General features: G+C 51.4%; 1 protein-coding gene across 1 annotated transcript; it reads right to left on the reverse strand.

Annotated features, from left to right (window-relative positions):
* Positions 1-1,248: 1,248 nt before the first annotated feature.
* Positions 1,249-9,542, reverse strand: DRD4 (dopamine receptor D4; the record flags this gene model as incomplete). Its single annotated transcript, XM_082283352.1, has 4 exons — positions 1,249-1,451; positions 1,867-2,414; positions 2,758-2,870; positions 9,312-9,542. 4 exons carry the CDS (start codon positions 9,540-9,542, stop codon positions 1,249-1,251), a joined length of 1,095 nt encoding a protein of 364 aa, XP_082139478.1.
* Between the last annotated feature and the right edge of the window lie 4,666 nt (positions 9,543-14,208).

A 14,208-nucleotide genomic window follows, 5' to 3' on the forward strand; every position in this document is an offset into this window, starting at 1 on the left:
TGGATTCAGGACGAGCACAGCTCCACGGACAGGTGAGCTGGGCACTGGGCACTAGTTTGCCAGGCCTCCTGCTTGTGTAGGTGACTGGGCAGCAGCTGAATCCCCCACCGTCCACTACCAGTAGCTTGTGGCCAGGTATAGCCAAGCCTAAGTCACTGAATTCTGGCTTTACTGCACCTTTTAAGAGGAAAAAATCTGTAAGGGCGTGGGGCAACTTCCCTGAATGACAGAACAGTAGATGTGACTCAGCTGTCATTAAAGCTCTCGGGGACCTGAGAAAGCTCAGGGTGCCCTGGTACCTGGGACAGCCGCGTCCCGACCCACCAAGCGACAGCTCAGAAATGCACAGTACAGTCATGTGGGAATTGAGTCTGTTTGCTGATGAGAAACTGAGCATTTGCTATTTTTAGTCAAAGGAACACTCAAGACATCCCTCTTCTGTTCTGCTTCCAAGCAAATTCCCCCCTGGAAAGCAACAATCCCATACAAAACCAGTACTTGGAAGACTGTAATTTTCTGCAGTATTCTTTTTCTCCCCTCCGAGCCTCAGCAACAAGCATCACCTGTCCCACTGGCTGCTGTGGCTGTCTCTGCATGCAGGTTCATCTAAAGGTATGAAGGAATTTTTCCTGAGGCTGGTAATGGTTCCTGGCAGGAATCATGTGGCTTCACAGGAAATTCTGGAGCACCAGCAATAACATTGTGGTGCCTTCGTAAGACCCTTGTTAAACATGAGCGAAATCAGGTTTTGGGTTTAAAATTATCAAGGATCAGGGGAAAGGAGGTTGCCTAGGTAGATTCACCCTCACCTGGCATATGGACATCTGGAAACGAGCTTGGTACCCTCGTCTGGTATGTGGACATCTGGGAAGTTAGCTTAACAGACTTTTTTCCCCCAGGCTCGTGTCCATGTCATCTCACAGCCCTGTTTAATACCACCCCAGAAGCCAGAAGATTAGAAATTACTATTATTATCATCCCTGCTTAGCTCAAGCACCAAGTGTTGAAGAAATGGCTACACTTGCAATTTCCAGTGGGTAGAGGATCTGAGCTGCATCCACTGGCCCTCACCTATAACACCTTACTACAAGGACCTGGGCAGCCCCTTCCTTCAGCTGCCAGCTCTCCTCATCCTCCCTTCATCCCCAACAAAGACAGCAGATAGAGGCAGAAATAGATCTTTAATGAACTATACAAAAAATCACCCAGTGGTTCCTCCTGCCTGGTGGTTCCTCCTGCATGGAGGGCTCAGCAGAAGAGCTGCAAGACTTTGCGGAAGAAGTTCCTGAACTCGGCATTGAACACGGTGTAAATGATGGGGTTGAGAGCACTGTTGACGTAGCCCAGCCAAGTGACAGTGCTGGTGACTTGAGGGGGGATGGAGCAGGCCTTGCAGAGAGCCCTGGTAATGTGCACCACAAAAAAAGGTGTCCAGCAGAACAGGAAAGCACCTGCCAGGAGGACAATAAAGAGAAAAGGTGATGTGAATGTTCAAAAGGGTTTAATTTAACAAAGCCTGAGCCAAACAGGACAGACACAGCTCAGGCACTCAGGGAAAAGGCAGCAGCTGTGCTGACATGTGGAGCTGGGCTTATGCCCAGACAAAAAATTGGGATGTCTTTCCTGTCCTAACCATTGATGAAAAGTCTTGAGTTAGTCTCGCTTTGGCTTTGAATGTTAAGATACTGGGAGTCACAGGTTTGCCTTGAAGGGAGGTTGGGTTATAAACACTGCACGTGTTCTTTCCCAAGGGTGGTGGTTTTTGGCACTGCTCTGGATTCACCCAGGTCCTGCCAGTCTGAGCGCTGTGGTGGGACAAGGTGGCACATTTCCCAACCTCCCCAGCCATCCCTGACAGCCACTCACCAACGACGACTGGCAGCACCCGCATGGCCTTGCGCTCCCGGCCGTTGATCTTGGCCCGCTTGCGCCCGTGCCCTGGCTGCGGGTAGCTGAGGTGTGGGTAGGACACAGTCTGGATCCCATTGTTCATCCCACACTCCCCAGGGAGGCTGGCACGGGCATAGGGGCTGCACGCCGGTGGCCCCAGCCGGCTCTGCTCTCTCTCCATCAAGGTTGGGGGATGATAGAGCTTCCTGTTGGCTCCATAGATGCAGCCCCTCAGCTTGGCCTTCCGGGCTTCTTCCCAGCGCTTGAGTCCTTGGAACATGCCACAGTACAGCACCAGCATGACGGGGCATGGGATGAAGAAGGAGCAGATGGAGGAATACACGATGTAGTTGTCATCCTCCAGCTGGCACAAGCTGGGGTCGCGGTCTGGGACGTTGTTGAGGCCAAATATGACTGGGGATGCCACAGCAAAGGCGAGTATCCAGGTGGTGGATATAAGGATGAGCTGCCGCAGGTCGATCTGTCGCCGGTTGTAGTTGAGCGGGATTTGAACAGCGATGAACCTGCCAACACAGCCCCAGGTGAGTCAGTCCTGGTGTGGTGGCGGCACCATTGGTAATGTAACCCGAGGGGCCCCAAGCTCCTTGTCACTGTCCTCTCCCCATTAATTTACTTTACACAGCTGAGGCCTGGGCTACAACCAGAGCAGCCAATGGACAGCTCTGGCTCGTCACACAACGACCTTTCAGCTTGGCCACCACTGATGGGACACAAACCTAGTGGTGGAGGACATGAGGGCAGAACACGCTCCTTAGGGGACAGCAGGATCCTCCCAGCTTGGACTGTGGCAAGGGCCTATGGAACCAGCGTGCTGCCCAGGCACAGCCAGAGCAGGAAGCCACTCACCGATCCACACTGATAGCACACAGGTTGAAGATAGAGGCCGTGCATAGCATCACGTCCATGGTCATCAGGGCATCGCACAGCACCGTGCTGAGGGACCACACTCCTCCCTGGAACTGAAAAGATCCCTGGGATCAGGAGATGCTGTGTCCTTTAAGATGACAGGAACATGGCCATGCCTGGGTGCCTCAGCCACTCGTTTCCTCCGAACAAGCAGCCCAAAGCTGAGTGCTTCTCCCATGGCACAGTGTGCAGCATCCTTCCCAGCGCAGCAGCAGAACATGGGAATCAGCCTCACACAGAGTCTGCAGCCTGCTCAGGGCTTGTGGTTCTGGCCTGAATGGAGAACTGAGCGCTCAGACCATCAGCACAGCCAAGTGAGTCATGCTGGGCAGAGAGACATGGACACAGGACATTGTGCTGCCTTGGGTGAGGGCAGGAACCCCCAAACTCCTCAAACCCCCCAGTTCAGCACCCCAGGATCTCCCCAACACGGCAGTGTTGGCTGCACGGCATCCTGAGCTTGGTCCCCAAGCAAGCAAGAGACAGAGCACAAAGCTCCTCTTCCACTTCTGTGTCCCAGCCATTCCAAACCCCTGTTTGCAGATGATGTGAATGGTTTCCCTGTGTTACACAACTGTTCCATCCTGGCAGGCAATATATATATATAAAATTTACTATGTATGTTTATCTATAGATAATGTGCATCATCTACTGTATGTAATTTACTTTATAGTTTTATCTATAGAAAATGTGCTACATAAACATTTTATATATATATATATATATATATATATATTTATATAAAAATCCCAGGAAGTTTTTTGTCTATAGCAATAGTCAGCCAGTGCTCATAGAGTCTAATGCTGCTGCCCTCTAATGTTGCAGGTTTCAGGAAGCAGGTATGGATTTGTTCCTGTACTGGTGCTAAACAACAGTTTCTGGTTTCATTCATCCCAGCACAGAGTGGAGCCACATGGGGAACACACTCCATGGAACGCTGGGAAGGTGGCGAGCCCCAGCCCCTGCCAGCAACAGGGCAGGCAGCTCTGCAGGGATTAATATCAGCCAGTAATGATGTCAAGCACAGGATTATGCTTAGAGGAGCTGTAAAGCCAAAGGAGTCTCTGAAGTAACTGTTTGGCTATTTCTGTACAGCATCCCCTTGAGATACCTCCAGGGGAGCTCTGGAGTCAGACCTGAGTGCTTCATTCAGCCTCTTCTCTAGCACAGAGCAGCCACCCCAAACTGAATTTGGGACCTGAATCACCAAAAAACAAATCTCTGCCAAGTTCACTGGGATCTTGACAAGTTCAGTTCAGCTTATGAAAGAGAAAATTTGATTTTGGGCTGCAGTTTTCCAAACCTATTTGTGAACTGGGGGAACTAACTGATTCTGGCAAGGACGAGGGCTCTTGGGCTGCAGCACCTTTGGAGTATGTGAGATTGAAGTTGGGCACTTGGAAAATGCTATAAACGCTTCCCTTTCCCCACCAACCCCCAAGACTCTGGCTTTGGGGAAGGTGCTAGGAGAGAACTTCCCATTCCATGGTGTTTGTCGCCTGCCCACCTTGGCAAAACGTGCCAAGGACCCCTCTGACGGGAGAGTGACTTCAGATTAGGGGCTTTGCTAGGCCACGTGATTAAGGAGTACCTAATTCCAGGAGACTGCAGCAGATTAGCCCGTCAAGGTACACAGTGTAGAGATTTAGGGATCACAAACAGCTCAAGCTTCCTTTAAGAAGTGCTCCAGAGCAACTCCACCTTCAGCGGCTCTTTGGGTTCTCCACTTTGCCAGAATACAATGCAGAAGATTTTATAGGATGGTGGCTGGCAGGAGACAGACTTGGCTTCTTGAACACCCTTGCAGCTGCCTTCCTAGTCAGCCCACTCTGGTATCTTTATTCCTAAGCACAGCTGATTTGTGAGGAAAACTCTGCCTTCTGAACCAGCCTGATGCCAGAAGAGCTCCTGAGGGCAGGAGCCAGGACAGAGCCAAAGGTTTTAGTCCTATTTCCTCCACCCTCCACCAACTCTTGTCTCAGTCCTGCCACATGCAGGGAACAGCAGGAGCCTGAAAGGGAATTAGGAGATGCCTGGCTGGACTTTGAGCAAGCATCTGCAGCCATGGCTCAAGGACATGGCATGGAGTGAGAGGGCTGTGACACCAGTTGGAAGAGGAATAGTCCTTTCCAGTGGGCAAAGTCCAGCATCAGAACCAAAGAATTGTCCCCATGTCCACCAGAAGCTGACTTGGGGCCTTTTGTCATGAGCTGTGACAACTGTCCCAGTCCCCAGAAGACACAATGCAGCCTGCAAGGGGAGAGGAAGGAGAGGGAGTGGGACATAAGACAGAGGTCCCTCACGCCTGCTCTGATGTTCTTTCTTAAATCATTGAGGTCAAGGTTCTTCAGAGATGAGGAGCAAGTCTGATCATCCACCTGAGACATTATGAGGGCCTAAAATTCCAAGACACCTCTCCCCAGTTACGGGTCTCTGGAAATAAACCCCTAAGCACTGGTTTGTCACCGCTGGCCTGTCTCACCTCCCTCGTACTTTGTGTGGCTCAGACATCAGCCAGGCCCAGAATAACATCTATTTCCACTAAAGCTGTAACATTCCAAGAAAGACTAATCCTGAATCCTGCTGCAAACAAGCTGACATGCATTCACAGAGAGCCTGGGGAAATTCAGAGAGGGTAGAGGTCTGGTCTCTCATTAGAGGAGCTGCATCACAGGCACACAGAAAATGCTGCAAGAAAAGAGATGGTTTGATACCAAACCAGTGACACCCTGAAAGTTTTAGGCAGAACCCATCACCCTCACCAAGATGAGAAGATAGCTCGTGTGGTTTTGACTGGCTGCTCCATCGCTGTGCCTACTGGGAACACTCATCTTCCCTGGCCTGGAGAAGGAGCCAGGTAAACATGCAAATCTGCTCAAACTGTTTCCTCTTTTCTGTAATCACTTACACAGGTCTTAGTGGCAAAGATGTTTACATAACCAACACCCTCAGCTCCCGCCAGCAGCTTCCTGGCTCGGGCCTGTTCCGCAGCTCCGCTGCTCAGCAGGGATTAGCAGAGAGCTGATCACAGGAGCAGCAGGTACAGGTGTGCTCCACAGCACAGCCCACGTGGGGAGGTTGTCCTGGTGCCTGCCCTAGTTGCTGGGACACCTCCACTTAATGAGGACTGCATAAACTCCTGCAAGTATCCCAGAGTCTTTGGGACTCCTGCCATTGTCACAGTCTCTGGGAAGAGGAAGCAGTTACACGCAAGGGAGGCCTTTGGAGTCGTGCAGCTCCCTCCCAAAGCCACCCAGAGCCAAGTGATATCCTGCAGTAACTCCACAGCACCTGAAGCTCTGCTTCCTCAGGTAACCCCTGTTTCAGTGCTACCAATGCTCCAGGCACTCTCTGAGATCCTCTCCTGGCTGCTCTTCACATGAAAGCAGAACTCTGCTCCTCAGGAACAGCTGTTAATGCCTGGCCATCTCCTTCCCCCTTGCTTCCCATCATCCCTGCCTTTCTGGCACTGGATTGATTGCAGGAAAGCACTTGACACAATCATCAGAAAGCCAAGGCTGGCAGAAGAGCTGTGCAACTTCCCCATGGAAGTTACTGTTACCTCTCCCTGTCATACTGCTGGGATTCCCAAGCAAGCAGAAAGGTAAGTGCCTTCTGCCCACCAGGGCAGGCTGCTGTGTGGTAATTACAACAGGAAAACATTGGAACATGTCTTTGTGCCATCTTTGGATGAGTCCAGTAGAAAGAGAGTGTGTGTCCACAACTGCTGCCAATGGCTGAAATTAGCTTTCTTAACAAGCAGAAATAACAGCCAAGATCAAGGACTCTCCCACTGTGCTCCAGCTCCTGTGAACGGCAGTAGAGGATCATCTGCATCCCACAGGAAGGAATCCCATCCCCACTGGGGCTTGGAGGAGATCTGTTGTGTGTGAGGATGTCAGATGCCACCTCAAAAGTTAAGTCCCTCCAGCTGTCTTCTAAAGCCCTGACTGGGAGGACTGTTTCCAGAACTGGAACACAAGATGCCACCTCACAGGAAAACCAGCACAAGGTGAGCAGGTTTCTGCTGGATGAAAAAATGCTCAGAGCTTATTGTTCTGTTCCTGCTAAAAAAGCAAAAAAACACCCCCTCAGCTGGTTTTCAGGTTTTCCAATAGGCCCTCAGAGTCCACATTTACTGTGTCAGGAGTTGTACTAAAGTTTAAAACAACAAAACAAAACCCCACACCAGGAATGAAGGTTGAGGTGAACATTCTGGACTGTCCAGGCCATATTTTCAGTGGCTACTATGGTTGGTACAGAGTGCAAGCTGAAACCAAGCTAGTTTTAAAGAGCAATCACTACCTCCTGCATTTTGCATCCTAACAACCAATTCTCTGAGTTTTGTCTCCAAGAAAAAAAAAGAAAAAAAGAAACCACAAAAATTCTGTCCTCTGGCATGGATTCAGCGGTTACTCTCCCTTTTCCTTATGTTATTTCAGAACAAAATGAGCTGGAAATCCTGCACCAGCGTACAGGAGATGATTAAAATGAACATGGGCACCTGCAGACTCTGAGCCCACAGAGAAGCTTGCAGGCATGGAATGGGAACTGCTGCAACACATTTGCTGGAGCTGCTCTACACACCAGAGCCCCACTGCCTGCTCGAGGGAGCTGTGACTGCTGCACAGTGCTCTCTCTCTCTCTCTGTACCTGTTCAGCACTTCCCACACCTGCTCCATGCATTCCCTCCAAGTGCCAGGAGTGCAAATCCTGCTGCCTGTGCTGTTTTGTGCCTCCAAACACCTGCCTGGCTGCAGGAACTGCAGAGGTTGGAGGGAAAGATTTCTGTCATACAGCACCTTCCTTCCCCATGTTTAATATCCTGGGAGCAGAGACATGGAAGAATTCCCTTACAGAACTGATGTTTATGAACAGCCGTGGAAGTGAACACACCAAGTGTCACCACAAGCTGGACAGCCCCAGTTTTTAAGGCTCGTACAGGTATGAACACCCGTTACCTGAGAAACCAGAACTTGTGGAATGTCTGTGGTACCCAAGGAAAGCCCCACAATACTCCTGCCCCACTGGAAGCGTTTTCAGAGGTACCCCAGAGTATGTTAACCTGTGTTTTATATATTCCAGCAAAACTCCCACCTGCAGGCAAGAGGAAACCACTCTGGAGTTGGTGACTGCCCATAGACCTGGGGACTGAAGGCACTGAGAGACAACAGAAAGAGGAAGGAAGGAAAGGGATCCCAATTAGCAAAAAGTAGCTGAGAAGAATGACCAAGATTGTGCCTTTCTAACCAGCAAAATGGAAGTAATGAAAGAAAAGCAAATCCACCAAAACCAACAGCACAGTGGAAAAAGAGGGGATCTAATGCTCCGGTTCTTCACTGGTTCTTGTCCCCTGCTGAACCTGCCATTCCACAATACCTGTCTCCGGAGAGGTCACAATGTCCTGCAAAATCCTAGGAGCAGGTAGAGACCATTCTAAGCTCTGAACTGCAGCCTGCCTTGCTTAGGGGAGTACAGGCCCACACACTCAGGGCCTGCTGAGCCATGGGGTGCTCCCCATGGCTTGGGAGAGGCGGGAGATGCTCTTCCACAGCTGAGAAGAAGATCCACACTGCCAGCTACCACAAGCATGGGTGGAAAAACTTGCTATTTTGCCCAGTGGGTGCTCTCATCCTCTTGAGCGGGGAAGAGCCACCAGCTGGTACTAACAGGTTCTAAAACATCCCCCTGCAAGCACAAGGGTTTATTCATGCCTGGCAGTAAGTGTTACAGAGAGAACCACTCAACCTTGGGAGTGCCTGTGGTTCTTTCCCTCAGCTATCACAGTCTTGGAGCAGGTGAACAGGTTTTGGGGGCGAACAGCAATTCTGCCCCATGTCCCTGAGCTGGCTCTCCACGACCACCATCGCACACTGGGTCAGGCCTCTGCCAACCAACAACCTGCCAGCCAAAGCCACCTTGGTACAGGGTGACCAAATCCCATCCAGCTCCCGGAAAAGACAGCTTCTCCTTCTCAGCCAACATGGAAAGTTGTTTCCCGGCTAAAGATGCTAAAGATCTCCCTTTATCACGAAGATCTGCTCACTTTATGTCAAACGGAGCACAGCACCTGTCTCTTCCTATCCATTTGCTGATGGCAGCCGGGACAGTGTGCAAGCCAAGGGCTGCCGGAGCTGCCGGCCTGGCCCGAGACTGCCCTCCCGGTGTGCCTCCCCTCGGGGCATCTCCACTCGGCGCGGTTCGGACGGGGATCCCAGGGACCCGCACGGAGCCGGCTCCGCTCCGCCGCCCGCGGTCCCGCAGCGCCGTGCGATGCCGTGAAGCTCGCAGGTAAGAGCCGGGGGGTCTGACCGCCACATGCCGGGGCGCAGGGCAGTCCCCGGGCCGGCGGGGTGGCGATGGGGAGCGAGCCCGGAGAGCGGCTCTGACCTTCGGTGCTTGGTCTCCTGCCCTCCCCGCAGCCCAGGAACCAGCAGGCTCGGCGGGCACGCAGCCCCAGCCCGCCGTCCGCCGGTGTCCCCGGGCTGTCTCACCTCGGAGTAGACGTAGAGGGGCAGGACGAGGAGGGCGAGCAGCAGGTCGGCCACGGCGAGGCTGACGATGAAGTAGTTGGTGGTGGTCTTGAGCGCCCGCTCCGTGCAGACGCTCAGACAGACGAGCCCGTTGCCGCCGACGATGAGGAGGATGAGGAGGATGCCGAGCACCAGGGCGGCGATGCTGTGGCCGGGTGCGGCGGGCGGGGGTCCGGCGGTGCCGTTGCCCATGGCCCCGCGGCGCTGCCCCGCAGCCCCCGCACGGAGCCGGGCCGGCCGCCGGGAGCTGCCCGCCAGCCGCGGGAGGAGCCTCCGCCGCCGCCCCGCCCGGCCCCGGCCCCGCGGGGACAACTGGGTCACCAAGCGGCTTAAAGAGGTGCCGGAGGGGGGCAGGCTCCCGGTGCCCCGGCTCCCGGTGTCCCGAGCGCTGCAGAGGTCTTGCCGTGTTCTCACATGGGGCTGTTCTCTTAAGGAATGTCAGAGGAGAGAAGTGGAATTAGTACAGACAGAGTGAATAACTGGGAATTGTATTTCAGTGTGTGTGTAGAATCTGGTAATGTTTAGGAGTTTGTAATTAAACTGAGTGAGGATCCAGACAGTCCATAACGAAATTTGAAGATACTGCCAAGACAGGATGCTGCAAGCGTCTTGGGGCACAGAGTAGGGGTTCAAAATGTTCTTGATTAGTTGGCAAATGCAGGATGCACCTCAAAAGGAATTTTGCACCTTACCCATGCTCGGGCTGCAATAACCAACTGCAGAAATGCAGCCCCACAGGGGCTGGGGTGTCTTACTGAGGAAAATGAGAGAAAAATGCTGGTTTAGGGGTACCTGTGCACCTGGAGGATCAGGAAGGACAGGGAGGTGTGACCTCTCATTTTTAGCCCAGATGACTTGGGAGATGTGAAAGCTGATCCAGACTCTGTGGGCATCTCTGCAGCTGTGCCACCAAACCTCAGCCCAGATGTTAATGCCAGGTAAGCATTCAGGTCACGCTGGTGTTTGTGGAAGGCAGTGGGAGGAGAAGGCATGGCAGAAAAGGGACATTTATACTGAATGCAGGGGGGAAATTACATAATTGGAAGCTTTTTATGAGACAAATTGCTTCTAAAGTCTGTTCATAGGCTGCAGCTATCAGAGTTTCGTCCAAACTATTGAGAACTGTGGGAGAAATCTTCTCTCCAAACCCTGCCCTTGCTGCCTCCAGTTCCCTGACTCTTTTTTGGAAAGGGTCGTGGTTACCCCTCAGCATGTGCAGCACAGAAAGGGCACAGCCCTGGTGTCAGCCACGGGACACAGATCCAGGCACTGTCCTTCCCTTGGACTGGACCAACAGAGCTGATCCACACAGCCTGTTTTGCCCAGCTGCTGGGGCTCTGCAATTTCATACACGAGTAGGAGAAAATGCCCTTGGTTTAAGCCCTCGGATGCCAGTCTGGCTGGCTAAATTCTGTCTCCAGAGGTGCGGCTTCCAGGTCTTTTCTAAAGCCAGCAAGAATGCCGTGTCTTCAGTAGCTACGGAGTTGTACCACTCTTCTCTCCCATCCCAGTGAAGGCTGCCCATCCTCATGCTGATCCCAATACTCATGGATTTGTTTTTCCAGTCATCTCCCTCTTCTAGTGTGCAAAGACAGGAGAGACAATTTCACCTGGCCTGAGTGGGACCAGGTCTTGCTCTAGATCTGTCTGTCACCAGCACTCGAGTGGGTACTCACAAAGCTGTTTCTCTACATTCCTTTTGGGAATGGTTTGTGTTGGACTCAGGAGAACACAAGCATGGTTGCACATCTGTCAGGTTCGGAGCTTGGTGCTACCTCATCTGCTGGGAAGTTCAGACAAGGGAGATGGTTTCCATCATCTGGTCACAGCTTTTCCTATCTGGGTTTGATCCCTAAAGCCTGACCCCTGACACAGCCCTCACTCAGGGAGGAGCTGGGATAGCAGAACCACTTTCACTAGAGCCCTTTTTATTCTGAGAAATCAACTCAAATTAGTCAAAGAAGGCCCTGAAGTGCATTAATGACACTGTGCAGACAGAATACTATTAACTTTTTTATGTTTAAACCACCTGAGCGACCAAGAGAGCAGGATGGAAACGTGACTGCTGTCATCCTGCCTTCCCACAGGGATTAGTGCCATTCCTCTAATCCCCTTTAACAGTTAATTTACATTCATTATCTCCATTTTTCCTGTGAGTTAGTGCTGAATGACTTAACTCTCAGTGTGGAAACCCATATTCCAGACTAACAGAGCCTTAATCCTAAACTAGTTTAATCCTGGAGTGGATTAAACTAATGTGAAATAATGCTTTTGACTTCCAACAGTGAGTAGCCACGCAAACCACTAATTAGGACAGTGCTCCCATGGCAAACAGGCTACAGACATCAAACACAATTCCTTTCTTGGATAAGAGGAAATGCCCTCCTAGCAGAGGAGAAGGAAAGTCTGTCATACATCAGCAAATCCAAAGAAATCATGTAACATCACTGCGCGAAAAAACAGATGACAAAGGACAGAGTCATGCATCACCCTCATGGAAAGCAGGAGTTATGCCAGAGCGATGGACTGGGAATGCTTAGAGCACTTTTGGAGAGAGCCTGATGTGGTTGGTGTTTTGGAACAACCCTTTTTTGGATGCACGGCCAAAAAAGTGTCCTCGTTCCCCATCTCGCTGTGACAGGAGCTGTGGAAGCATCACAGCTGCTCCCTGTGTCAGGAAACAGCAGCACCAGGAAAACACCCATACCAGCAAACCAGTGGGAGATCTGCATTTCCAGAGTGTTTTGGAGTGTTTGGAAAAGAAACTCAGGAAGATAAGCAGTGTGGTTTGTGGCTATGGTGGAGCTGGTCCCCGACCAAGAGAAGCTGCCAAAGAGCCAGGAGGAGTCCTCCAGAGACTCCCCCAGGATAAATTAATGGAGCATTTGATTCCCAGCCAGTTCAAAGGATCAGGAAGTTTGCGAAGTGAGACATCTGTCAGAGTCTCCACAAAGAGATGGAGCTTTTATCGCCATAATTTTTCACATCTGAGGCACTACAAATTTAAAGAGAAAAGGGGAACAATGTGGCTGCCAAAGTTTCAGGGCAGATGTGCCAAACTCATGAATAGTGCCCTGATAGCATCAGCTCTCCCAGCTGCCTTCAGGTTCAGGACAAAGGGAGGAAAACAAAGAGCTTTCAAGGCCAATCGTGTTCCTTTCATTTGCCATATTCAGCCGGGCAATTCTCTGCGAGAGACTCATCGGCAACAAAGCAATCCTGCTTTCCAATCTCTTGTAATGCATTTCTCAGAAAAGAGGCAGAGGCAGCCTCCCCCCTCTCAGGTGAACTTTTGCAAGAGAGGGCAGAGGATGGCACGGCTCTATGGGCTTTCCAGGCTCTCCCAGTCCACTCTGAGAAGCTGCGGGGATTTATTTACACCCTGAATGGATCTCTTGATATTTACCATCCTAGTAAGTTATGATAAATCCATTTAAGATGTTAAAACTAAGGCTAGTAGTTAGCTGTGGGGGTGAAACTATGGAGAAAATGGCTGGATTTTCCATATCTGTTTGCTTGGAGTCAAAACTAGATGTTTTTGTGGATGCCTGGTTTCATCTTAACCACTTAATTGATCTCATACAAGGGCTTGTGGCACAGGACAGATCAAAATAATATAACTTAAGAGCTCCTACTGGGTTTAAAACATCAGTGAGCCTATTAGAGCAACTTGTTGGGCAAAACCTCCTGGGCAGGGGGAGAAGTGGAAGACAACACAAGCAGGAAAGGCAAGGAAAGGCGTGACTGGGAGCAGTAAGCACCCCTAAATGCACCTCCCTCCATGCTCATCTTGACAAAGCCTGTTCCTGTTCACTGGAAGCGGAGTCCCTTCAGGTCCCTGATGAGCCGAAATGCAGCCCGAGCAGCTGTGTCAGGAGCTTCTGTGCTTGGTGCTGCCAGCCAGGACACAGAGCACATCGTTCTTCTAATTCAAATTAATTCCCCGAAGTGCTTTCTCCTCTTCCCCAGACACAGCAAACAGCTGGAGGCTGAGATTACAGCGCTGATGCCAATCAGAGCCCTGTTGAGGCCAGACACATGTGGGGGCACTCAGAGCTTCCAGCTGGGCAGGGAGCAGTGCTGGGCCAGCAGGGCAAGGTTGGCCAGAGCAGGCCTGGGGAGGAGGCCACCCAGTCCTGCGTGGTTGTGTCCCTGTGTTAGAGAATCAAGGCATGATTTTGTCTGCACAACCCAGGCAATGTGTGGATGAAATTATTTCTGTTGCACATCCTGGCCAGAATAAAGTAATGCCTTGATTCTCTAAACACTAAAAATGTTGTTGGAGAGTTTTTTGTTTTTCCTGCGGTTTTGGTGGGACGTGTTGTTCCACCCTGGGAACATTACTGGGGTCAGGCAATTTTTTTCCCCACTTGGGCGGAAAAACCAGCCCAAGGAAAACCAGGGGAGCTTTGTAAGAAGTTCCATAGGGTGTAAAATTCCAGCAGGTGATTGATGGGGGTGACAGCTTGTCTTTAAAAATCCTTTGGGCATCCTTGGTGACAGGGAGACAGCCACGATGCACTCACAGGCTGGGAAAACAGCCCTTCTTCCTGTAAAAAGACCGTGCCCTGAGCCTGGCTTTTCCTTTTCTGGATCACAGTGCCAGCCACAGTGAAACCAACCCTTCTTTCCCCCTACAATAACCATTCCCAAGCAGGCAGGGAGAATTCCTTCTCAGGAAGAATTTCCTCGTGGAAAAGGTGGTCAGGCAATGGAAGGGGCTGCCCTGGGAGGTGGTGGAGTCCCCACCCCTGGAGGTGTCCAAGGAACGACTGGACGTGGCACTCGGTGCTCTGGGCTGGGTGACAAGGAGGGGGTCGGGCACAGGTTGGATGTGGAGATGTTCAGTTGGACTGAG

Source organism: Coloeus monedula (genome assembly GCF_965178545.1).
Source record: "Coloeus monedula genome assembly, chromosome: 6".
NCBI lineage: Eukaryota > Metazoa > Chordata > Aves > Passeriformes > Corvidae > Coloeus > Coloeus monedula.